The sequence below is a fragment of the Bactrocera tryoni genome, chromosome 5 (genome assembly GCF_016617805.1).
Source record: "Bactrocera tryoni isolate S06 chromosome 5, CSIRO_BtryS06_freeze2, whole genome shotgun sequence".
NCBI lineage: Eukaryota > Metazoa > Arthropoda > Insecta > Diptera > Tephritidae > Bactrocera > Bactrocera tryoni.
Window position 1 is genome coordinate 67562201 of NC_052503.1, and position 27720 is coordinate 67589920.

Sequence of the window (27720 nt, forward strand, 5' to 3'; positions counted from 1 at the left end):
TTTTTTTTTAATTCAAACTGGCCAGTGTGAAAAAATGTAGAGAAACGCGCTACTCCCTCCCACTCCCTCGCCTCTGGTCGGTCATTTAAAGTGAGGTAATTGAAAGCGTTTTAATTTAATTGTACTTTAAATGAGTTAAATTCACTTTGAACGTGCAGGCAAAGACATAAGTACATGCACACAGTTAAAAGGTAAATCAAAAACAAAAATCGTACAGCAACAACAATAGTAAACTTACACAACAACATCAGTTGCTGCGTGGAATATGTAAAATAAGAGAAAACAAGGCACGCGCCTGCAGTGTACTATTGACCGCGCAGTGCAAACGGTCAACAGGGCGTATGAGTGACCGCTGACGGGCAACTAAATAAACGAGTGGCAGCAAATAAACTCAGTTGGTTGTCACACGCACACAGAACTATGTGGCTTGTATGGTACTAGACTGCATGTGCGGTTAGTAGATGCTGCATGCATATTCCTACAAATGTATGTGTGCGTATGTAATTGACTGTAGGCCGCTGTGCCATGCGTTAGAGTGCATACAAGTTTGTTACGAATTTTTTATACTCTCGCAACAATGTTGCTAAGGAGAGTATTATAGTTTTGTTCACATAACGGTTGTTTGTATGTCCTAAAACTAAAAGAGTCAGATATAGGGTTATATATACCAAAGTGATCAGGGTGACGAGTAGAGTCGAAATCCGGATGTCTGTCTGTCCGTCCGTCCGTCTGTCCGTCCGTCCGTCCGTGCAAGCTGTAACTTGAGTAAAAATTGAGATATCATGATGAAACTTGGTACACGTATTCCTTGGCTCCATAAGAAGGTTAAGTTCGAAGATGGGCAAAATCGGCCCACTGCCACGCCCACAAAATGGCGGAAACCGAAAACCTATAAAGTGTCATATCTAAGCCATAAATAAAGATATTAAAGTGAAATTTGGCACAAGGGATCGCATTAGGGAGGGGCATATTTGGACGTAATTTTTTTGGAAAAGTGGGCGTGGCCCCGCCACCTACTAAGTTTTTTGTACATATCTCGGAAACTACCATAGCTATGTCAACCAAATTCTGCAGAGTCATTTCCTTCAGGCATTTCCATATACAGTTCAAAAATGGAAGAAATCGGATAATAACCACGTTCACCTCCCATACAAAGGTTATGTTGAAAATCACTAAAAGTGCGTTAACCGACTAACAAAAAATGTCAGAAACACTAAATTTTACGGAAGAAATGGCAGAAGCAAGCTGCACCCAGGCTTTTTTTAAAAATTGAGAATGGGACTTATGGACCAAAAACCATATCTCAGGAACTACTATACCGATTTCAATGAAATTCGGTATATAATATTTTCTTAACACCCTGATGACATGTACGAAATATAGGTGATATCGGTTCACAACCACGCCTTCTTCCAATATAACGCTATTTTGAATTCCATCTGATGCCTTCTCTGTATAATATATAGTACATTAGGAACCAATGATGATAGCGGAATAAAACTTTACAAAAATACGGTATTTGAAAAATATTTAAATGACGTATAATGAAATCTCGATTATCACTTTATCATGCGAGAGTATAAAATGTTCGGTGACACCCGAACTTAGCCCTTACTTACTTGTTTGAATTATTATTTGTACCGAAGTTTCATTGAAAATATGCAGAAATATTAAACGCTATGCCACAAACAATTATTAAAATTATTTATATATATTTTTTTTTAATTATTTTCATAATTTTTTTTTGATACAAAAATTTTCCCATAAAATTTTTTTTCCAAAAAACTTTTGATTTTCAACACAAACTTTTTTTTCAAAACATTTAAAATTTTATTTGCAAGAAAAAAAGTTGTAACGCACTTTAATAGAAATTTAAATGTTCACAGCTATAGTTTAGGGTTTACTGTACATAAAATTTGTATTTTATTATTTTCATATTTTTTATTATAAAAATACGATTTTCACTCCACATATGCGCAACCACTTTCGTAATACTTGACACGACTAACCTTCTCTATGTCTGAGTTATTGCAAAATATTTTTTATCATTGCGTACTAATAAATATGGCGGCGTTACGCTTGAGCTGCCGCGCGACGACTGCCGTCCCAATTGCGATTTAATATATTTTCAAGCGTGGCAAGACAACATACTAAGGGCTACTTGCCTACAAGTGGGGTAAAGTATTTTAAAAGAAAATACCGTAGTAATACCATACTTGGTTCGCGTGAAAGTTGACTGATTGGCCGACTAGTTGTTAGCCACGCTAAGCGCTCAATGGGAGCGAGCAGCTACGTAGTAGGCACATTTCCGTATGCGTTTGTATGTGTATCTGTGTGTGCGCGAATGGCCAGGCAAGAAACCAAAAGCGCCACATAAAAATCGCCATTCAACATGCTTGCCTGTATGTTATTCATACGCTGGGTAGCACCAAACTTGCCGTACCAGTCTGAAGCTCTCTACCCATTTTTTCCACGTGCTCACGAAAATTTCGGCGGCTACGTTCACAATGACGACGCTGTTCGTGCGAATTGGCAGTCGACATGAAAATATGGTAATATAATGTACAACTCGTATTTATTACCAATGTGTTGCATGGTTGTTATTGCCGCTGTTATAGTGTTATTGTTATACTCACTTCTTTATAAGTACGTAGTATAGCTGTGTGTTGCTAAAGTGTGTTTGCTTATATATTTCTCGCTTCAACAAAGTATTTTGTTGTGGGCAGCGGTAGCGCAATGAATTGCTGCACCAAACACTTGAAGGCGTTTGTTGTATATATTATACATATAGATACAACATAAATATAGTACAAAAGCTTTTCTACATATTCGACTAGCAGCACATGTAAGCAGTTATGTTTTGCAACTGTTTTGGATTTTGATTTTGCTTTGTTGTTGCGGCTTTTTGCTTGCTATTGCTTTACTTTCACTTTGCTGCTGATTTCACCTTCTTTCACGTGGTTTGCTGCGATGCTTTATATTGTATGCTTGTATGTGGTGTGTGTGGGGAAGTAGACAAAAAAGAGGCACGACTGTTCTTTGTGTGGATTGCACTGTTATTTTATTTATTTATTTATTTATTTTTAATCAAAGCAGTTGGAAAATATTGACTAAATGAGTGTATCCTGGCTAACAGTAAGGAAATAGTGTCCTTGAAGCACTCGATTACGATTTGAAGGAATCTTTTATGAATTTTTAGTTTAATTTTACTTAATTGTTTTTGTTTATTTTAACGCCATGTCCCTAAAGCCTATTTTAGAGGCCATAAAACAACAGTGAATAAGCTGCTATTTTTTTTTTTTTTAATTTTTCTAACGTTTTATTTTTAAAGCAAAAAATTTTGGATTAACTATTACGGAAGTGAAAATATTAAATATGATGACTTTATTCAAGGAGCTCAATGTTTTAATAAATTCATACCAAGAATAGTTTTGAAATTTTAAGTCGCAGTTAGAGGATTCAAAAATTACAAACAAATTTTAAATGAAAATTTTGATCCTAAACAGCGCATGGAATAATGGTAATCCCAAGTTTATAACTAACAATTAAGGAAGGACTAAGTTTGGGTTGAACCGAATATTTTATACTCTTGCAACTTGCAAAGATTAAAGCCGAGAAATATTATTGATGTGAAGAAAAATTTCTCGCGAGTCCGTTCGAATGATTTTTTAGATATTTTGTGTATCAAACGAGTTCATGCTCGATTCGTTCCGATAAAATAAAATTTTTTTTAAAAAGAGTACCGCAAACATGTCTCATGCACAGCATGCTTGGTTGTGCGAATTAGGATCATACATTTATGGAGAGCGTTATGACTGCCGATGAGACATGAGTTTATGAGTTTGACATTTTTTTCGAATATTCGTGGTTTGGTGCATCATGAATTTGTTTTAGAAGGACAGACGGTCAATATTGAGATCTGTTCGACCGCACTGAGGCGTTTGCGTGAGAAAACCACCGGAAATGTGGAAGAACAATTCATGGAATCACCACGCCATTCGGCTCCGTGTGATTCCTTGTAGTTTTCCAAACTTAAATTTCCGCTTCGGGTTGTAGGGAATAAATAAATATTTCGCGTTTTATTTATGGTATACTTTTTCCGGATACTTTTTAATACATGATCCACCAGTCTGTTTAAATGTTTTTTCCATTTTTGGGACATTGATCGTACAACATCTTTAGCAGGAATTTTATTTTGTTAATCTTATCCATTGTGAAGACCGGAATCACTGAAGACATTGGTGGGTCTTTTTAGAGCTGACGGAAATCGCGTGTAACTCAAATAATAATGATTTCTTTTAAATTTTACAGTGTATTCCTAAAATATATATATCAATTTTAAAACAATATATTTAGTTGTATTTATTTTTAATTCCAAAAAAATCGTTTTTTATATCGATTATATGAAACAAATTTGTTTTCAATTTTTTTATTCCTTAGGTAATTTATTGCAATTTAGTTTATCAATCGAAATGCCAGATGGCGCTGAGTTCGACATATTTTTAAAACTCAGAGTTAATGTGAAATGCGATAATTATTATAAAAAAAATGTTATATTTGAATAAAATAAATTTATATTATCAAAAAATTCTTTTTCTGCAAAAATTTTGTGGCATTCAGAGCATTATTTTTTTTTAACACTACGACTTGTTACACCTTATTTTATTCAAATAAATTTCGCTTAATCCATAATATTTGCCCACATATGGAAATTAATACTTGAATCCATTATATATCTTTTTCATATTTTGAGTACATATATCTTACGAATTATAAAGTCAATAGCTTTATCAACCAAACGCATCAGCCAACCAACGTTGCCATCTTACTCTTCACTACCCTGCCTCACAATCGTATTGTTTGGTTTTCCTAATCGCCAGTGAATACATTTTTGCATAGTTTCCTTTCATCTATTATTCCATTATCGCTATTCGTTATTGCTTTCAACTGCATTGTAACGATAATTGTTATTTCTGCCTTTATTGCAGTGTTATTGTAGTCGTATTACGTGCAACAACAAATACACATTTCTATATATAAATGTGGGGTACATTATATACTTTGCCTTCGTATACACCGCAGAGGCATACAAATACAAATTAATACACTGAAAATACTTCTACGATTTTGAAGCCATAAATTTATATGTAATGTGCTCATACCGTTAGCTTTTAGTTTACGAAATTCGCTCTACCATACTGTAAGGACATGAAAGAAATGCCATTTTTTGAAAGAATATGCCTGTTAGCAAGTTGTTATATGAAAAATATGCCTTGCTGCAAAGCAAAGTGTAATTTGTTTTGCAAATAATATTTTTATGTGTACATATAACGTCGTAAGCGCTTACGACAACACGTTTTCCGACGTCTGTGGTTGCTGTGGCATATTGTCCAGACCATAGCTTATATGGTAATGCACGATGTTTTTTGTTTGTTTCCGACTCACTTTTCCTTTGACTACCCACACAATTTGTATGCTTCTCTGCACACGTTGTGTATATTATACCTACTAGTAGATTTTTTATTATTATTTAAATTTTTCACTTAAAGTGCATTGAAAGAAATTCATTCAATAAAAGCAGCAAAATAATCTTAAAATGATTTGCAAGAGCTTTTAAAAGGTGTGTTATGAATTTTTATAAAATAACGAAATATGAAGAAAATATTCTATATAATTTTCTGAGCTTTCGAAAACTCTCATCTGGAAAAACTGCTTAAACATTTTCTTCGCCTAAAAAATATCAATATTTACTAGTTTGAAAAAAAACTGAAACTATTTGTTTCACTAAAATTTGTTCAGAGCTTATAAAAGCTGTGAACTGAAAACCTTTTTTACAAAAGCTTTTTTTAACGAAAGAAAAATTGATGTACTTAAATAGGAAAAATATTTTTAAAACCGGTAAAAGCTTTTTGTTGCAATAAATTTTTTAAAAATAATTCTAATAGCTGTTGAAAGCTCCAATCTGCAAACGTTCTTTCAAAAAGCTTTTTGACTAAATTATCATCGATGTTTAAAATTTGTGAGAATAATAAAATAATATTTTTTATTAATAATTAGTTTAAACTATAGAAAGCTTTTTTCTGATAAATACCTTTTAAAAGCTTTCTGATCAGAATAACACTTGAATATGCTTTTGATGAAGAAATTATCTTATAAACTATGAAAAGCTCTTTAGAAAGTTAATTGTTTCAAGAAAATATTTTGTATTCATTCCAAGAGCTGTAGAAAGCTCGGATCTGCAAACGCTTTTTGGAGTTTTTCGTCTAAAAAAGCCTCAATATTTTAAATATCTGAAAAAAGCAAATTGTATTTTTAATAAGAATTACTGTGAACTATCAATAAATTTTATGATTATGAGAGCTTTCTATTTAACCTTTCAGGTGCGTTTTTAAAACTGTCCACGCTAAGCTTTTTTTTAAATGTTTTGTTTTTTAATATATCATGGCAAAAAAGGAAAATTTAGATTTAATTTTTTTTTATTCTAATAACTTGATTAAAAATATAAAAAATTTTACAGTGTACACATTTCATTTTCATTTGAAACTATTTGCTCAAACGATTAAGAAACTACATATAATTTTACATACATACTTATACTTAAACACCTTCTAACTGTATAATAGAAATCGTTGACTTACAAACTTGCCGCAAGTAGTGGCATGAAAAACTGAAAGGAGTCGCATACAGTATCATAGCAGAACAGCAATATGAATGGCTGCCACAAAACATACAAACATGCCTATGGAGGGCACACAGTTATAGTTATATCACTTTGCTGTTGCGAAGTTTACGTCAGGCTAAGTGAAAGTATTTTGCAGACAAGTCGATACATATACATACATATGTGTATGTATGTATATATTTTCATATTTACCGTTGGCTGGGATTTTCCAAAGTAATGTAGACATAGTATGCTTAAGCTCTCTATACTCCTGATACCAGAGTTCGTGCAGTGGTCAGATGGCCTCTTTCGATGTTGTGAAGAAGCACGTGCAAGAGGAAAAGTTGCCATACTTTCTTATATTTTGTTGTGTTTGTAGGAAGCATAATTTTTATAGAGGTGATAAGGAGAGGGAGGTAGTTACGTATGACTAAGTATAAAAAGGCGGTTTCGAGAAATATTTCTTGAGGCCGCGGAGATTCAGAAAAAAAGCGAAAACTATAAATATGGCCCTAAGTGGGACTTAACTTCCAAAAAATTTATTTAACATTCAGAGAAAAAATTTATAAAATTATGTCACTGGGAACAACATCTTTTAAGGCAATTTTATTTATTTTTTCATTATTTAAACAACTAAATATAATATTCCCCCAGCATTAGTCTTATGGAAAAATTATTTGAATAACTTAGAGAGCTTTCAAAAGTTCCTAAAAAGCTAAAAATAATATTGATAATAATTTTCAGGAGAGTTTGAAAGAGCTTTTGCAGATGTGTGAGCCTTAAAAAGCTCCTGAAAATTATTTTAAATATCATATAGACATTTTTTACTTCACTGGGTTTTTAAATAGATTTTTCTGTACCTTTGAAAGCTCCATAAGTTATTTAATATTTCAAGAAAAAACTAGTATTATTGGTTTCAAAATGGTTGGGAACTTTTCAGAGCTCTAATCTGTAACAGCTCATTGGAATAAAAATGTTTCAGGAATAGTTTAAATAAATTTCAAAAGCTTTTAAAAACTTTGGTTTGGAAAAGCTCTTCCAGTGTCGTTGGTTTCAAATTGATTGGGCACTTTTCAGAGCTGTGACCTGTAAAAGCTCATTAGAATAGAGATTTTTCAGGACTAGGTTAAATATTTTTCAAAAGCTTTGATTTGAAAAAGCTCTTCCGAAAGCTTTTATTTTTGCTCTTCCAAATGCGTATCCGCAAACGCGGCAAAATTGTTTACATTAGGTGGAAAAAACATATTTATGATTTGGTTCTAAATAGATTGAAAGCTTTGAGAGCACTGACTTAAAAAACTTCAATGAAATAAAATTGTTCTGGAAAATAAATTTTCCGCTTTCTCGCAGTATGAAACATCAATATCTATAGTCAATATATAATGTGGAACCAAACAAAATAGGTTAAGAGCTTGGAGATATTTTCTTGAAATACCATACGAGGGCTTTTAAAACAAATTATCTGAAGAAGCTGATTTGGATTTTTGCAGAAAAATCGAATATTTCTTAACATTTTTAGAAAAAAAATTAATTTCTGTCTCCAAATTGATGGAGAGCTTTTGAAAAATAGAAAAGCTTTTTGACCTGAAGCTTTAGACTTTTTAAATGGAGAAAAAGACAGTTTTCAGTTCAAAATTGTTTGAGTCTAAATGTCTAAGATATATTTTTCCTGTGAACTCTTTTATGGTTTTTCCATTCCCCGTGCAGTTTACAGCATTTGAATTCCAGTTTTGCTATCGCCTATTCAACTGCTTTAACTGCCAACATTTGTTTGTAATACTTTTCAACTTTCCAGTTTTTAGCGTTGTCGTCTGACTTTTTGCCTGTTTGTCGCTAAGATCTTTTTCCTTCAAGTGCTTTAAGTGACTTATGAGTATTTATTAGCCTGCCACAATGCGAGCACTGGGCTGTCACGCAAGCACACATTCGCATACATATAAACATACGTAAACACACGCAGTCACACACATACGCAATACAAGTCGCGTTATTCTGCACACAGGCTATGCATAAATCTGGTTTGCAGTCAAGTTACTCATACGCCATGTATGGCCACCTCTGGCCACATGCATGGTATTCGGTAGCGACTTTTATTATACGCCACTGGCTTTGGAAAATTGTTTTACATTGCAGTAATGTTGGCGTTTATTTGCATTTAAATTTGCCGGTAATGTGTTTGATTGCTTTTGTATCACTGCGATGTTGTTGTTGTTGTTTTTAGCGGAATTTTACTTACTTTGCTTTTCTTTACTTTCTGCTGGAGAAATTTCTTTGGAAGTGCACTGTGCTCATTTTCCACATTTTTTATTGTGCTTAGTTACATTTAGTTTTTGTTATACTCGGCATTTTTTTTGTTGTCGTTTACTTTACAACAACAAGTATGCTTTTGTGCTTTTTCTTGTTTTGAGGGAGTTTTCCTCGTTTTGTGTTTGGCGTAATTTGCTTTTACCGCTTTTTCGTAATCCACACACATACACACATATTCATATACACTTATGTATACGCAACAGGCCTGATTAGCATAACTCCTTTGCCTACGGAGTGAAACAAAGTAAAAGTACTCAAAGCATATAAGGAAAATGTTTCGACGGAGTTGCTAAACTCAAAGGATTTTCAACAGCAAACTCGTGTGGTAACTTCAGCTTATTCTTGCAACAAAAGTTGACTGTCTCGGATATGGCACGCCACAGGACGTTGAATAATTCGCTTAGGCGCGTAGTTGGAACTTGTGCTTCGTATTTTCACTTTTAACCCCGCGAGGAAGTAAAAAAGGCTAATAAAAACAACAACAAAAAGTACAATTAAAAAACCAGCGACATGGCGGTTACAAAGCAATTGTTTACACAAAACTTTCCATTTCATTACTTCATGCCTTCGTGAGCCTATTAGCCACAGCCCCTTGTGTTGTGTTGGTATCGTAAAGTTAAGTTATCAATTTTATTTTTTCTTTGCAGAGATTGTACTTGATTATTCGCAACTATATTCCCAATTATTGTAAAAATTTTGGTTATCATTTATCTAAGTACACAGACTTTTAGCTAGTCTTCATAAAAAATAGTTCTTGTAATGCCAGTGGAGTAAAATGGAGATAATATTATGAGCAACTTAGGTGTTTGAAAATAATTTCGGTTGGTCTAACCCTGTGTTCTAATGCTAGTTGAAGATTTCCACTAAAATATCTTTAGTTAAATTAAGCGAAAATATACTATTCACAATTCTATTTCATATCTAAGTAAATTGTCAAAAGATTCAAAATACATAGTATGTTGGCAGTCAAGCTTCATTAGAAGTGTCACCATCAATATAAGCTACAGTTCGGAGGACAGTTTTTGCATGGGTTCCGAACAAAATTTTAGGTAAAAATCCTTCTATTTCTACAATTTACTTCTAATAAATTTTATTTTCAGAACTTTCTTTAAAAATAGATGATTTCTTATTGCTTCTTCAACCAAAATAGTTGAACTAAACAATTTTTTAGCCCTGGAATGTTAGATTGTTTAGAATGTATGATAACTTTCGTTGGTAATATGGAACATAAATACATAAATTATTTCACTGGATGTAATTGAGTACTATGAAGGGCGGCTTACCAAAAATATAAAGCTTAAATCATTTTAATATGTGTAATAATTTAGGTATCAGTTTTCAAGGCTTTCGGATTAGAAGAAAAAAACTTTAACTTCGCTTGCATCGAAGCTACAATAGCTTTCACAACTACAAATATTTCTTATAAGTATTGTATGTCAGCTGCATGCTATAGTGATCCGATTTGAACAGTTTGACGGAGATAACATTAAACAATAGAGACAAAATTAAAAAAAAATAGGTTTTCCATAGAATTTTCCATACATTGTTAAGTCAAGACATGCTTAGAGAGGAGAATTCGGCACTTGCCTACAGCTGTAAATTGTCTCGGACCGGCCCTGGACTCAGCTCGTCACGCAGATCATTTTCATATATGTTTTTAAAGGTCTCTGACGATTTCTTTTAGATGTTACGAGCATCCAGGCATACTTAAAATACCCTGTTCGGGTATAAAAATAATGACAAAGAAATAATGGGAGCTAAAATTTGACTAGAGATCTTTAAAGTGACCGAGAGGTAGACAAAGGTAAAAACAGAGATAGAAATGAGACATACTAAGTATATGTTTATACCCAAATAAAGATAGAGATAGACACAGGTACAAATAAAAATAGAAGAGATTGAAGCAGAGAAAAAACTAGTGTCAGACAAAAAGAAAACGAAATAGAGAGGGATAGGGATAAAGCAAAGCATAAAAATGGAGATTGAGAATTATATATGATAGAGATGGAGATTATTGTAGAGATAGATATAAGAGTTTTTTATGCAGAAGTATAGAAATATGGATAGAGGAATACATTTGTGGATATATACACATGGAGCAGAATGAGTGAAAGAGATAGAGATATGTTGTTGTAGAGAGATTTATAGTGACATTGACGGAGAGATGAGGTTAACTTAAATAAATGGGTGTAATCATATATATAATTCTAGTTAATTCGAAATGTTTTCTATAAGGTACAACTACCAATTTTCAATGATCCAATTGGAGGCTACTCAAAAGCAAGTTAAAGTATTTAGCCATTTCAGAGCGTTTTGAAAAATATGTAATTATATAATATTTTTTTTTAGCTCACATTTAGTATATTACTTCAAAATATATTTAAATTATTTTATTATATATTTTATTTATATATTTTTTTTAACAAAAAATTATTTGCTTAACGACTATTAATTACTTTAATTAAAGTGATGTGTCACCGAATACATACATACGTACACAGAAAACAAGTGATTTACAAATTTTTAGTTTAACAGAAAGTTGCAGCATCTTCTGAAATCCTCGATAAGTTTGTGATTTGTATATTTTTCAAAAAGCTCATTGTTTATTTTAATATAAATATGAAAGCTTTAAGCTGTCGGCGCACATCAAACACTTTCGGGCGACGTCACGTGCTTTAGCATTGCAAATTTATTCATACAATAAGTATATATGTATACTCGTGTGCGAAAAACCACACATATGAAATTCATTTGAAAAGCAAATTGCTCCGGCATGAAAGCCAAGGTTGCATAAATTTTCAGCGCAGTGGCAAAAGCAAAGCAACTAAACGCTCGCTTGACTTCTTTCGACACTGACTTTTCGGTTCATAAATCAACGGAAACCTTCAATAGCAAGTGATATACGCGTGTAAGTGCAATAAAAAATGCTAATCATGTAATGGCATTAAAAAATTACTAATGAAATTATTGGCCACAATAAATAAAATATATATTTATGTAGATGTATTATCAAATTATATTTATTTAATAAAATTATTAATCGCTTCAACAAACAAATAACAGCTAGAAAATCAAATAAACGCTATCACACTAAAATTTATTCAATTTAAATTTCATTGCATACCCTCAGGCCCACTGGCTTATTTTACGTGTTTTCTCGATACAATCCAGACGTAATGCATTGTATGCAAGCGAGTCGAAAAAATTGCAGTTTGAATGTGTGCATTTGTTAAATGAAACAGCACAAAGCGGAAAACACTCAAACCGTTATTGGTGGTGCGCGCGTGAAAGTGTGTAAACAAACGCTATTGTAACTGACTAGATAACAACGCGAGTGCAGATTTATGCTTATGTACACAGCATATATGTATGTGCCTATAAGTAAACACACAATCAAATGTTAATCGGCAGTTGCATATTTGCTTGCAAATTGGAATTTTTAGTCGCACATATTTGCTTTGGAAATTTGCATAGGTACCGAATCACTTTGCTTTGCTGCGGAAAGGCTTGCGCAAAAAAATTGAAACAAAGCAAGTTTTTCATGAAAAAGATAAAACAAATAAAAAACAAAACAAAACGTAAAATTCGGGTGCACCGAAGCAATGATTCCCTTCACAAATAAATAGGTTAGCATACCAGAACTTGATTTTGATCAGTTTGTACAATATATGCTTTGTATAGTGGTCCAATCTGAACAATTTAAAATAATCCATGTCAAATACGAGGTATGACAATTAAGTAATGAGACGGATTCCATAAAAATCGTATATTTGAAAATTATTCTGCAACTCTGCCATCCCCTTCAAAGTAGTCCCCTTGGGCAGCTATACAGCGATTCCAGCGCGTTTTCCATGCTTCGTAACATTTCTGGAACGCTTCGATTGGGGTGTCCGCGAGTACCCTCGTCACGGCCGCCTGGATGCCCGTAATCGACTCAAAATGGGTTCCTTTGACCACCGATTTTGTTTTAGGAAACAAAAAAAGTCACAGGGTGACATATCGAGCGAATAAGGCGGCTGTTACAACACGGCAATCCCTTTAGAGGCTAAATACTGGGACATGCTGAGGGCGGTGTGGTACGGCGCGTTGTCGTGATGAAGCAACCAGTTACGAGCGATGTCTGGGCGCACCCTGTTTTCTCGTTTTCGCAATCTTTTGAGTACTTGGCAATAGTAGACTTGATTCACAGTTTTCCCCGCTGGAACGAATTCTTTGTGGACGATTTCACGGCAACGCATTCGCGTCAGTCCGCACCTCGACTGGTCTCCCACTCCGCGCCTCGTCTTCCACGCTTTCACGCCTCTCCTTAAACTCTTTGTGCCATCGAAACACCTGGGCACGACTAAGAGCACTATCACCATACACTCAAACAATTTTAGCGTACGTTACCGAAGCTGTTTCGCACAATCTGGCGCACAATCTTTTATCGCGACGCGTTGATCTTGATTTCGTTTTTCCATTTTCGTGAATCGAAAATTCGTTTCAATTGTTTGAATAACAAAAAAGTTAACAAATTTATATCGACGGTGATAATATTCTCATTTGAAAAATTAGAATCCTTATTTGACATAGATTAACTGTGGAAGAACACTTCTTGCAAATCAAAGTAAACCTTCAGACATTTTTCCAAGAATTTTTTGTTCTCAAGGTTACTTTTCTGTTTGTTAAGAAATAACACACTTGTCTTCACTAGTCAAAACGATATGTTTCCTTCCAAATAAACTGTCAAACAAAATTTTATGCAGCATTGACGTCAGACATACTCATGTCATTGAGTAGTTTCATTTTTCTCCCATTTGATTTTTTTTTCAAGTTTGCGTAAAAGCAAAATTGACAGGTTTTGTGGCACAAAGGTTTAAAATTTAATATTCAATTAATTCCGAATTCGTGGTCTTCTTTGTATTTCGAAACTCAATTTTACTTTGATATAATAACCATCTGCGAAAACAGTAATCAATATCAGTAACATAAATATGAACACTTACCACCAAAAGAAAACAAAAAAACCATGAATACAAAGGACAACTTTATGAACGACATTTTTTAATCAAGTTTTGCCTGCACAAACTCTCGAATACAAGTCAAATCGCTTGACGAAACGATACTGAGCTCCCTTAAGCAAACGTTTGGTTATTTAAACTATTCCGATTTGTGTGATTCTATTCAGATGATTTGTGCAAAAGCTTGCACATGATTTCGAAAAACAACAACGCGATATTCGTAATCAGCCACGATCTGTGCGAGTGTACAATCAGTTCATATAACAAGTAAGGAAGGGCTAAGTTCGGGTGTCACCGAACATTTTATACTGTCGCATGATAAAGTGATAATCGAGATTTCATTATACGTCACTTACATATTTTTCAAATACCGTATTTGTGTAAGGTTTTATTCCGCTATCATCATTGGTTCCTAATGTATACATATATTGTGAACAGATTTCACCCATATTTCGTACATGTCATCAGGGTGTTAAGAAAATATTACATACCGAATTTCATTGAAATCGGTATAGTAGTTCCCGAGATATGGTTTTTGGTCCATAAGTGGGCGACGCCAACCCCATTTTCAATTAAAAAAAAGCCTGGGTGCAGCTTCCTTCTGCCATTTCTTCCGTAAAATTTAGTGTTTCTGACGTTTTTTGTTAGTCGGTTAATAACTTTAATATCTTTATTTATGGCTTAGTTATGACACTTTATAGGTTTTCGGTTTTCGCCATTTTGTGGGCGTGGCAGTGTGCCGATTTTGCTCATCTTATCTAACCTTAAGCAGTATTCCATGTCAAATTTCGTGAAGATACCACGTCAAATGCGAAAGTTTTCCATACAAGAACTTGATTTCGATAATTCGGTTTGTAGGGGAACTATATGCTATAGTTAGCCGATCTGAACAATTTTTTCCGAAATTACATTATTTCTATGAATAATAACTCACACCAGATTTCGCGAAAATACCACTGAAAATGAGGAAGTTTCCCATGCAAGCATTTGATTCCGATCATTTAGTTTGTATGGCAGCTATTTGCTATAGTTAACCCATTCGAACAATTTTTTCGGAGAATACATTGTTGCCTGAGAAAATAATCTATACCAAATTTCGTGAAGATACATTGTCAAATGTGAAAGTTTTTCATACAAGAACTTGATTCCGATCGTTCAATTTGTATGGCAGCTATATGTTATAGTAGTCCGATATCGGCAGTTACGACAAATGAGCAACTTCTTGAAGAGAAAATGACGTTTGCAAAATTTCAAAACGATATTGTTGCGAGAGTATAAAAACTGAGGTATTAGTTCGTATACTTTATACAGACGGACAGATAGACGGACATGGCCAAATCGACTCAGCTCAACATACTGATCATTTATATATATACTTTAAAGGGTCTGCGACGCTTCTTTCTAGGTGTTACAAATTTCGTGACAAACTTAATATACCCTGTTCAGGGTATAAATATTACAAAATTCATAACTTGGAAAAATTATCAGCTGAAACTCACATCTTGTTTGTCCGTGTATAGTATGGAGAGTATCGCTTTCTGGTTATAAATTTGAGACACTGTGATCATGTTGTCAGTTTCGATTTAAAATTCTATCAGTCAAGTTACACTTGAATCGGTTACAATGACAATCAACTTTGCGTTGCTATCTTCCATGTTATTGATATTTGTTGTCAATTATTCTTGTGCGTTTGTCGTAATTTGTTTCGTAAGAAACGGTGTAAACGTAAACAGGACTTCTGACTCCGAAATTGTTACGTATGCAGTTGCACGTGTAAGTCTGGAACTGACAGAAGACGACATTTTTATAGACAGCAACCGTGCCATTGAGCGCAGACAAGAACAAAGGATGTTAGTGAATGATAAAGAGTGTAATGGAATTATCAGTCAAAGTGCAAAGTCTTCCATAGAAGTTTGCATTGTAAGTGATCAATGCAAAACATTTCACTTGGAAAATAACGCAAAGGTCAAGACCTTGCGCGATAAGTTGCTCGCTTCGTTGCTAAAATATTACAGCGACGAAAAATGCGCCGACATTGTTTTTCTAAATAACAAAGGGCAAGTGATCCAGAGTGAAGACGAAATAGAGGTGCCATATCGAAGTATTGTGAAAAACGGTAGAATCGAAGCATACAATAAATTCATCGACAATACGACCAAATTAGATATCACATGGCTTCTGTACAATCATCGAGTGCAAGTGAACATGCTCTTGCCATTGAGTAGTTTGCGATATTGGATAATGAAACCAAATGCTTGTCCTAATTTAACAAGTAAACTGAATTTACCCGGCAAGGCATTGTTTCCAAATGCTATCGACGATTTAGCACAAAATTGGTTAGCTAGAGACAAACGCGCGCAACTCCATCAAGTAACAAGCCGAAACGTGGTGAGTATTCAATTGGTTGCACCGTACTCACATGAGGAATCATTGTCTATAGAATCTTATGCTCATAAGGCTGAAAAATCGGAAATCACAAGATTAGACTATAATATATAAGGCTTTTCACAATTACAGTGAACTTTCTGCCAATCAAATTGGTAAAATAGAAAGTTATTTGAATCAATTTGCGTATTCTCGTTTAACGGCAAAGCTAAATTAAATCAGTCCGACAATTCTCTTTGCTCAAAATGACTGATACAGTGATATACGGTTGATTTTGTACCACAGACGAATAGATCGGTTTTTATACATATCTTAAACATTTTATAGAAGTTCTTAATTACACTAAATTATTCTCAAAGCTTGTAAAAGCCATTATCTCACCAACCTTAATCGCCTTTGCTAAAGTAATATATGTATGTATAGTATATGTTCGCCCTCATGGGCGAACACAGCAAATGAATGGCAATAAAAAAACCACCTTCAACTGTTTAAAAGCTGAAAAACGACGCTAGTTTAGCTTTTGTTGTTGCTGGCTTTAGACGCGCACATTTTGATAGTTTTCATGCACTTTCTACTTTCAGAGGCGTGTATAAAACAAATCGAATCAAATGGTCCATTCTTTGCCATTTTTTTAAGTTTTATGCACTTTTTGTGTTACAATTTATTCAATACTGCTGCGGCTCCATACGTTGGCTTTAGTGGCGCGTGATTTCCGCAGCTCACAAATACAATCGAACTGAATGCGGCGGGTTAAATCAACGAGATTTGTGCCAGGTTTTGACAGAAAAAAGAGAACTATACCAAAAAATATAAGCAAAATCGCGCCCAAAAGCAATATTAAAACGTTAGCTTACATAAAAAAGTAACAAATTGCGAACAAAATCCGTGAATACTATAGATTTTTAGTGCGTGCCATAAAAAAAGGGGACAAGCTCGCATGCCAGAAATATTCAAAAATATCCCGTTAGCTCAGCGGGTAGTGAAAGCAATTAGTGTGCGCGAAGTGCTCTTGTACGCGGTCACATTCATGGTTTCACTTGTGTAATCTAACACCACCACCACCGCCATGACCACCAACTAACCGCTTCACTCAACAATTTGTAATATGATTTGAGTTCGGCGAGACAACGCCTCGAGTGTAAGTCACTTCTATTGATCACAAAGCGATATACTATATATCCGCAATTCAAATGGTCCACAAATCACCAGGTTGAATGAGGGCTCTTGTACATACAGATTTGTGGCTGTGTGTGAGGTACACTGAGAAAAAATGCAGGTGGATTTTATATGTTTTAAGCATATCTTTTGTTTTAATAGTATTAAAAAAAGATGATATGATTTGAGCATTTTTCGAGTGAACTTTTATAATATTCAAGCTATATACTTTTTAGGTGAAACTTTCGCCGGTATTTTGTTTTGAACTTTAGCTAAAGTCCTAAATATATTGCTATAGACCACCCAACGCTTACTGAAATACAAATCTGCTTTGATTGACCAAAACGTGAGCTCAGTTCTTCGCCTCATTTTCCGAAAACATTCGTTTGATTAAATTTTCCTGAATAACGATAAACATTTTTAATGACTGAAATACTTCCCGATAAATTTTGAGAATTATTCATAGAGTTTTTTAAAGCCTGAGTAGCCTGGTTGTACTGCAGTAAAACACTTTTCACAAATAGAGAATGTGGCACACAAGAACTTGAAGCTCAACTTGTATGACAGCTATATGCTATAGTGGTCCGATCTAGAAATTTTCTTCAGATATTATTATCCATGTTTCTTGGGGATCAAAGGATGGATATTTCAGAATAATATTTTAAAGACTAAAATGCGAAATTTCAGCGTTATATCTCAAAACCTTAGATATTATTTTGCGTATATAATACTCGTAGGTATACAGATTGACGGATCTGCAGATATTGCCAAATTAGCTCATCTTATGGGATCTTTGCCGTTTCCTTCTACGTGTTATAGACTTTCTTGGTTACTTTATATTTAATTTTCAGATGAAAAATATACTAATTTTATAGAACTATGTACCATATGCATAGTCTTCAGCTTTTAATAGGTTTTTATCAAGGCAGTCATTTTTTTCTCTCGCTAAAATAAATGGAGTTTGGTTTTACGAGATCTTATGATCTTGAATCAATTAAGAATTCAACAAGTGGTGTGATATCGCACACGATTTATAAAACTTGCATCTTAGTCCATCTATAAGTCCTCAAAGTCTGATTGCTATGGTATTGGTATCTTTGATGGCCTTTTGCGAGAGCATCGTTGCATCATTAAATCTTATAAACAAAGAGTGGATAATGGAGTTTCCTCGCAGATATAGCCGCATAAACGAAAATTTAAAATCATCAATGTATGAGCATACTCTGGAACATACAGAAATTGCTTTCTACATAGCATAAAGTTAAAAGGTTTGTTGAAATGGCTTTACATCCTTCCCTCAGATATTTCAAAGGACGGTGTTCTTTGATTTTGGAAAAGATCTCTTAATAGAACTATTACTTATTTTCTTTGCAACTTTCTCAAGGTGGAAAGTGCTTCTTTGCTTGTTTTCCATGCAAAAGTGATCCAAGCACATAATTTTTCCATATTTCAGAGAATAATATGTTCACATAACTTAAATAAAATCATTCAAGCAAAATATCATTTTCCAAGTGTACTAGTACCATCATTTTTTAATTCATTACATAAAAAAGTATGTCAGCGTTACGGGAACTTACGCCAAACTGACCACGAGAAATCATAGAAACATATTGCTGCGGTAGCGATGAGCATTCTAGCGGAAAATTGCATGACACAAATGGTTAAAGCGATGTCCGTAGACGGTATAACTATGCTCGTTTTGTCGAATCCGTTTTTCCGCCAACGCATATTCCGGAAGACTAAATTTCCGATTATCACATTTACCGAAAGTTCAAATTTCCAATTATCACAAATTCCGAAAGACCAAACTTCTGATTATCACATTTCCCGAAGGGCCAAATTTTCGATTATTACATTTGCTGAATACAATATGCCGATGAACAATTAAATCAACCTTATGAATACTAAAGAAAATTTTGATTTGCTCCTAAAAAAAATGCGTGAATAAACTATTGAAATTGCATACGACTGCTTGTTTTTTTTAAAGTGCATTTTTCGCCTTCACAGCAAAAATACATTAGGTTAAATACATCAGGTCAATTATTTTCCTTCTACTTTATTGTTCGCGTGCAAATTATGCAGATTTCTGTTTGTGATTTAGTGGCAAGTCTGACTCAAAAGGTAAAATGCATTGACTTTTTATATGAAAAATGCTATATTTTGCTTTTCGAAGAAAACAATTCTCTCCATACTAAATGATTTAAACCGATGAAAGGTGTGTATGCATTTAAGAGATATTTGCCTTCTAACGTGTACTACGTATCCACTTAATTTCATCTCTGATGTGTCTTCAAAAAGTACCTTGTCTACTGGTAAAGATGATTCTTCTTAAATCGCATGAATTGTTTCCTACATCAAATTGCAGAAATGGCGTTTCATATATTCTGTATGTTATCACAGACCGCCAACCCTGTGCAGCATATCGATTCTCTCGTTTCTTTCAATATCCTTTTTATCTCACTTTTGCTTACTTTTCCTGAAAGAAAATTCTATTTACTCCAACAATTTGCATATATTTATATTTTTCAAGACTCACTACAGCAAATAATCACTCCTCAATATTTCGTATATATCGAGAATATAAGCGGAAGAATTGACCTGCGCCATTCCTCTCTGTGCGATATAGCGACAAGCGATTAAAAAGACCTGATAGAAATCACTGTAAGCTATCATATCAACTGCTTTATACTTGATAATACTTATTAATATTGCGGAGGGAATAAAAGATTAAAAAAAGGGCTGATGAAAATTCAGAGCGACGGATAACTTTTGTTCAATATTGTTGTCATGCACTGGGTTGTAGATAATGACGTACAAATCGCGATATCCCAGTCAAAAGTTAATTTTCATTCAAAAGTCGTCGACCTTTCGGTTCTTAGTTGGAACCCTTTTCAAGATTTAATATAATTTAAATAAATAGCTCTTAACCAGAATAAACATATACAAAAATTAAGATTTATATAAATATTACTAACAATATAAATGAGTATAAAAATAGATTCATAAATTTTTTCCAATAAATAAACTTTTACATTCAAACTTTACACACTTAATGAAACATGAATAAATAAAATGTAAAAATACAATCTTTGCACAATAAATGTGTTTTTTGCATTTAGTTTCACTGGGTATGTGGGGGGTATACTTACGCTGACTTCAATATTTTTACAACTTCAAGATGCTACACACGCGACTGGCAGGGGATTCCAAATTTGGACCAGAACTTCAAACTAAAATTGGCGGATCAACGGTTGACGAGTTGGCGAGACGTGTGTATACTATATGGGCGTAAGTCAAATTGGGGTCCACCCCGATCTAACCAATACTTTTTGATAGGTTGGGTGGTGAAATCGATTATGGTGTGTAGTGTGATTGGTTAGATGTATGATGTGGTATGGTTGTGTTTGTTGAGTGGTGTGATGCTGTAAGTTGTGTGATGAATGTTGTGTTGAGGGGCGAGATGCCATGAAGTTGCATGAACAAAATAGATGTAAAGTACAATCAAAATATTAACACCTACGTCTAAGTACAGTGCCAATCATTATGGACAACAGAAATAAAAATGTTAAATTTTGTTCATTATCTGTCAGCGCAAAGGCTTCGAGTCGCTTTGATAGTTGATCATAATTGTATGTTAGTGCAAAGACCAAGTTGTTTATGAGTTACGTCTACTTTTTTCTTTATTATACTTTTTCTGCTTTTTCTTCAAACATCATGTCCAGCCGATCGCATGAATGAGACAAACATGCCGTCGACAACGCCTTTAAAAATTTGATCGTATATTCTATGAAGACTTTGTCATCTAATAAGTAAAGCATATAGCGAGGATGATATATGATTACTCATTGCGTAAGAACAATTTTTTAATTCATTCTTTTCACCTCTCATTGCTCATTCGGTCATGCAGGTAGATTAGGTTTCTCTTGATAGCACCTCCCTCTGTGTATATAATAAATGTTTTTCAAAGAAGATCAATCGAATTGCTGGTTATGAAAAAAAGCAAAAGACAAAGAAGCAAACAAAGTTATAAACTGAGCATTCTTTTATTGAAAATAAAGATATGAAATATTTTAAGACAAGTTGGATTGCGCTTAATTGAATTTTTTCCCAATCCGATTCGCTCAGAAAGGCTTAACATAATTGTCCCATATATCATTCACCAATTGCAACATATTTATATGGGGTTGCAGGTTCTTGATGGATTGATGATGAACGTTGCTTATGATCAATCGTCGAATTTCAGCAAACAAATTACTGTGATTTCTTAATAAGAATGTGCAGGTCGGTACAGTATTATCCAATGCGATGATCCGCCAATTTTCTTTGATTTCCACATTTTTCATGAAAGACGCTATGTCTGTGGCTCCATCTACCGTTGACGTGATACGTTCATCAGATGAAAAATACGATGTCGTGTCAACAGATCTCGAACCTTTTTTATAAGAAGCGCCCACACTTGCACCAAATGCACCATATGCCGCACCCAACTTTGTTTCTAAAGCGGCCAGTTCTTTTGCCTCATTCGAGGCACTTGATTCATGCAATGATTTGACGACGTCCAGTCGTCCTCCAAGAGTAAATTGATTCGTTACGTACCATCCGTAACGGTTCAATAACTTGACGACAAGTTTCGTACGATCGTACGATGATAAGTTTTTGTCGTCAACGATGGAATAAAGCTCCTCGACGAATGACGGGTCCACATCTATTTTTCTTTCGTCCACATACAATCCTGTTTTCTTGTTTAATAGTGAGACGACTGCATTGCGTGTTTTCTTTGAATTCTTCGACGTGGAACTTTTTTCTTTTGAATATTCCGCCTTCACTGATATGATATATGCTGATATTTCAGCGGAAAATCCATTTTGAATGGATGCTGTCGATTCTTTGGTATGAACCGTTTCGATAATGTGCTTTTCGATTACGACGCTTGGCGTTGGAGGATCTTCAACTGGCTGATAGGTCTTGTCGAAGATGACTGGCGACAAGTTGCCCATCTTGAAGAGACCCGTGCGATTGTCGATAACAAGACCTCTCGAAAATCTTCTCACTAATGCTTGTCGTGGAGTCCGTTCCACTCCTACAAATAATGTGTATAGTCGATCAGCGTTCGATACATCATACAATACATCGATTGCTTGACACAATGGTGTCGTTAGAGGTATAGTGGTAAAAGGCGAGACATCTTTAGGTGGATTCAAAGATCTTACGGATGCAGTATGTGAACTCAAGGAGATATGCTGTACATTTTCCAAGTAATCGAGAAATTGACCGACAGTTTGATTTTCGAATTCAGTGACGTTCAAATATAGAGCCGATTTTATTTGGACATCTTCCAAATCGAAAATCGAGAGTTTGATTATTTGCGGCGTAATGACCGAACAATGCCCAGGAATTGGAAAAGTTGGTGGAGTTGGAACAGTCGCTGTATCTGTAACGAAAAAGATTTGTGAATATATCTATGTGTATATTTTGATTCAACCTATGTGTATATCAATAACGGAACGTGGTCTTTTTTGACATTTCCGCATTAAAGAGAAACAATCGAAAATTCGTTTCAATTGTTTCAATAACAAAAAAGTTAACAAATTTATATCGACGGTGATAATATTATCATTTGAAAAGTCAGAATCCTTATTTGACATAGATTATCTTGTGGAAAAACACTTCTTGCAAATCAAAGTAAACCTTCAGACATTTTTCCAAGAATTTTTTGTTCTCAAGGTTACTTTTCTGTTTGTTAGAAATAACTCACTTGTTTTCACTGGTCAAAAATAATTGTGTTTTTTCCAAATAAATTATTAAATTTTTTTTAAATTTTGTGCAGCATTGACGTCAGCCATATTTTTCACCCATTTGATTTTTTTCAAGTTTGAATAAAGCACACTTGAGAGGTTTTGCAGCACAAAGGTTTAAAATTTAATAATCAATTAATTTCGAATTTGTGGTCTGCTTTGTATTTCAAAACTCAATTTTACTTTGATATAATAACCATCTGCGAAAACAGTAATCAGTATCAATAAGATAAATATGAACACTTACCACCAAAAGAAAACAAAAAAACCATGAACACAACGGATAACTTTATGAACGACATTTTTTAATCACGTTTTGCCTGCACTAACTCTCGAATACAAGTCAAGTCGTTTGACGAAACGATACTGAGCTCCCTTAAGCAAACGTTTGGTAATTTAAACTATTCCGATTTGTGTGATTCTATTCAGATGATTTGTGCAAAAGCTTGCAAATGATTTCGAAAAACAACAACGCGATATTCGTAATCAGCCACGATCTGTGCGAGTGTACAATCAGTTCATATGAAAATAGATTTCTGAATAAAAAATTTAATTTAAAAAGAATCAAAGTCTTACAAGAACAGAGAAAACACTTAGCAAGAATACTTTATAAGAAGAAAATATATTACAAATACATAACTTGGAAAAATTATCAGCTGAAACTCACATCTTGGTTGTCCGTGTGTAGCATGGAGAGTATCGCTTTCTGGTTATAAATTGGAGACGCGGTGATCATGTTGTCAGTTTCGATTAAAAATTCTATCAATCAAGTTACACTTGAATCGGTTACAATGACAATCAACTTTGCGTTACTATCTTCCATGTTATTGACATTTGTTGTCAATTATTCTTGTGCGTCTGTCGTAATTTGTTTCGTAAGGAATGGTGTAAACGTAAGGAGGACTTTTTACTCCGAAATAGTCACGTACGCAGCTGCACGTGAAAGTCTGCAACTGTCAGAAGACGACATTTTTATGGACAGCAACCGTGCCATTGAGCGAAGACAAGAACAAAGGATGTTAGTGAATGATAAAGAATGTAATAGAATTATCAGTCAAAGTGCAAAGTCTTACATAGAAGTTTGCATTGTAAATGATCAATGCAAAATATTTCTCTTGGAAAATAAAGCAAAGGTCAAGACTTTGCGCGATAAGTTGCTCGCTTCGTTGCCACAATATTACAGCGACGAAAAATGTGCCGATATTGTTTTTCTAAATGACAAAGGACAAGTGATCCAGAGTACAGACGAAATAGAGGTGCCATATCAAAGTATTGTGAAAAACGGTAGAATCCAAGCATACAATAAATTCATCGACAATACAAGCGAATTAGATATCACATGGCTTTTGTCCAATCATCGAGTGAAAGTGAACATGCTTATGTCATTGAGTAGTTTGCGATATTGGATAATGAAACCAAATGCTTGTCCTAATTTAAAAAGTAAACTGAATTTACCCGACAAGGCATTGTTTCCAAATGCTATCGACGATTTAGCACAAAATTGGTTAGCTAGAGACAAACGCGCGCAACTCCATCAAGTAACAAGCCGTAACGTGGTGAGTACTCAATTGGTTGCACCGTACGCCCATGAGGAATCATTGTCTATAAAATCCTACGCTTATAAGACTGAAAAATCGGAAATCCCAAGATTATACTATGTTGACGTGACCGAAAAAGATAAAGTAGCTTTTACCGGATCGCGAACTGATGAATTTCAGGGTGATCAGTTAACGCTCAAAATATCATCTCGGTCGTCAAAAGACAAGATGCTTCTACCGTTAAAAGATGTCCGATCAACAAATAATCGAGCTGTATCCTGGACTAACGTCGTCATAGCAACAAATAATACTGCTGTTACTTTGACCGTCACATGGAACAATCATCAACCCGGTTATGCATACATTTGCGAGTTATTCGATTTCCGTGCAAACCATGAAATGCATTTTTTATTTCGGAAAGTATCTGAAGATGGGGTCTGCGAATTCAAATATATTGATGATAACAATACTTTCTATGATTTGTTGTTCAACAGAGAAGAACTCATTGAAAATGGGCAAGATCTCTCGAAATTCCGATACGAACTAGGTGTGTCTATGTATCCTAGTCGTCCTGGTAAATGGAGCTGTAGAAAACTTAGAAAGAGAGAAACACAATCTATTGCCAATACTGACATACATCAAGATCAGATAACAATGGGCGGAGGAGGGAAGGGTTATGATACGGGCCTTTACTTTGAGAGATCTTGCGTGTCACACGATGCAAAATACAGAAACGAGAATAAACGATCATTGTATTTCAACGTATTTATTTTTAAATCACAGGAGATTGCTGAAAAAATTATTGAAGATGTTGCCACATTTTGATAAATATATCGAATATCTTTCTCCATAAGTGTAATTTTTTGCTATTTTTACATTGAATATTAAAACTTATCAGGAACAACATTCAAATTTTGAATTATGAATAATGTTATCAGAGGCTAAAAACAAGAACTTGAAAGAATTTCCAGTTTGCAATTTTTATAAAATATCTTAACGATTTTTGTCAACCGTTCTGCATAGAAAGATAGTTTGTAAAGTTTGCATTTCGATTGAATTTCGTATTTTCAAACTTGCACACATGATTATTGCAAATTGTCTTGTTAATTTATTTGATACGCAAAAATTATTTGTTGTAATATGTACTTTGTGCCCTAAATATTTATATTTTTATTTTTCTTCAAAAGAGCTAACAAAACAATCTAATTCTAATGTAATAACGCATATAGGCACTGTGTAATTTCTTTTTAATATATGTATTCATTTCACAGCTGTTTTTTGCGTTACTACTTTTTGCGATTATCAGACCCATTCCAAAATGGTTCGGAACACTTTATATATAAATATGTATTGGACATTTTTTCCACTGACAATAAAGAATAATAATGAGAATAATAATAATGATTTCAATGACTTATTTCTTTCCGACTTATTAAACATCCATGCAAGTTCTCTAGATGTTTTGTGGATTACCATTATGTATAGTCGCCGTTTCGACTATTTAAATGGTAAGTGAACGTGATACAGCACCTCCGACAAGCAGGACGATAGATAGTGTTATGAGGCAATGCATTGCGACCTAGGGTCTATTGTGCCAGACGAGAGAACAGATTTAACTATCTCATGCCTGGGTTCAATACTGGCAACTTTTCTCGTGTACAGCTGTGCTTTCGTGCTCTTAGAAATTTGTTTAATTTATATTTAGTATTGTGATGAAATTATCTGAGTTAAGTGATCCGTTAAAATATTGTTCTATTAAAGCAATTGATATTTATTTTAATTGTGTATTGGTTAATTTTAATTTATTCCGCCGAGTCTTTTTCAATTTGTGTTTGTGCAACATTTTAAATAGTGCAGTTGTTAGTGTTAATTTATATTATATATGTATTAAAAATGTGCTGGACTGACAGGTAGGATATTGAATTCTATTCTTGACAGTAAGGGCTTAAAATGCAGACCAACAGAAATTGAATTGTTTAAATTTTTAAGCAGGCGCGCAATGATTTCAAGGAGATTGGTCGTGAACTTGAAACCCTTACTGAAAAATTTAGGCATAATGAAACTCTGTTTCAATCATTTCAATGCCTAAAAGCGCAGGAAGAGAATCCAAAACCTTCATCTAAACGTAAACGCCCGTCTGATGAAGATACCACTGTATCTTCTTTAAAAGGAATGCCCCCACACACTATTGACCTCATTTATCTTTCATCCCTTTGTCGTCAAGAAGAGAAGGTTCGGTCTGCTCAGAATACAGAGAAAAATCTTACTGAACACAGTAAGCGGAAAACTTCTCAATATCCGCCTCCGAAGTTGTAATAACGCGGAAGAATGCAATTTTTATCTCGAGACTTGCTGTGGATACCACAGTCGACGATATAAAAAGTTGCATCTCGTCGAAATTAAAATCGGTAGTTACCGACATTCGTAAATTTAATTTCAAATACAACAGGGATATTTCGTCATTTAAGATCGACGTATCCGCTGACAATTTTCAATTGATACTTGATAACTCATTCTGGTCAACTGGGGTCTTTGTGCGCGAATTCGAGCACAAACGTGATAAGCCCCCCGTAGTTATCACTAAATTGCCAAGAAATCCCGTGATTACAAAAAACTAATTAACAATAATTCGCTGATTATTTATTATCATAATGTTAGAGGTCTTAAAACAAAACTTCCTGATTTGTATTTAAATAGCATTCATTGTAACTTTAAAGTCATTGCTTTCACAGAAACTTGGCTAAAACATCACATTTTTGATAATGAAATATTCAACAGCGAATTCGAAATCTCTAGATATGACCGGCTGGACAGAAAGAGAGGTGGTGCCTTGTTTGCTGTTCATTCTTCAATTCCATCTGAAGAAGCCGATGTTTCGC

At 34.2% G+C, this 27720-nt stretch overlaps 3 protein-coding genes across 5 annotated transcripts in view; 2 read left to right on the forward strand and 1 right to left on the reverse strand.

The window, feature by feature from the left end:
- Window positions 1–27720, reverse strand: part of LOC120778763 (dual specificity protein kinase splA-like) — a 126890-nt gene that overhangs the window by 22209 nt on the left and 76961 nt on the right. The window contains exons 1-2 of one of the 3 annotated variants that reach the window (XM_040110741.1): window positions 23551–23700; window positions 21528–22939 (exon numbers count right to left, since the gene is read on the reverse strand). The exons of 1 other annotated variant lie outside the window; for it this stretch is intronic. In XM_040110741.1, coding sequence (XP_039966675.1) covers window positions 21630–22939; window positions 23551–23605 — 1365 coding nt within the window. In that variant the 5' untranslated portion in view covers window positions 23606–23700 and the 3' untranslated portion in view covers window positions 21528–21629. Of the gene's footprint in view, window positions 1–21527; window positions 22940–23550; window positions 23701–27720 lie in introns of those variants that run through there. One more of the 3 variants, XM_040110743.1, reaches the window with a different exon arrangement.
- On the forward strand, window positions 15529–20146 carry LOC120778767. The gene is made up of 2 exons (XM_040110747.1): window positions 15529–16356; window positions 20039–20146. Exons 1-2 carry the CDS (start codon window positions 15592–15594, stop codon window positions 20054–20056), a joined length of 783 nt encoding a protein of 260 aa, XP_039966681.1. The 5' UTR covers window positions 15529–15591; the 3' UTR covers window positions 20057–20146.
- Window positions 23977–26228, forward strand: LOC120778762. Its single transcript, XM_040110740.1, has 2 exons — window positions 23977–24859; window positions 24929–26228. The coding sequence occupies exons 1-2, from the start codon at window positions 24038–24040 to the stop codon at window positions 25664–25666; spliced, it is 1560 nt and encodes a 519-aa protein (XP_039966674.1). The 5' UTR covers window positions 23977–24037; the 3' UTR covers window positions 25667–26228.

Bases quoted from the DNA above. Each gene is read 5' to 3' on its own strand.
- LOC120778762 (XM_040110740.1), top strand. From the start codon at position 24,038: ATGTTGTCAGTTTCGATTAAAAATTCTATCAATCAAGTTACACTTGAA. The intron at 24,860-24,928 runs GTGAGTACTCAA...TACGCTTATAAG, and splicing joins AAGTAACAAGCCGTAACGTG to ACTGAAAAATCGGAAATCCC.
- LOC120778767 (XM_040110747.1), top strand. From the start codon at position 15,592: ATGACAATCAACTTTGCGTTGCTATCTTCCATGTTATTGATATTTGTT.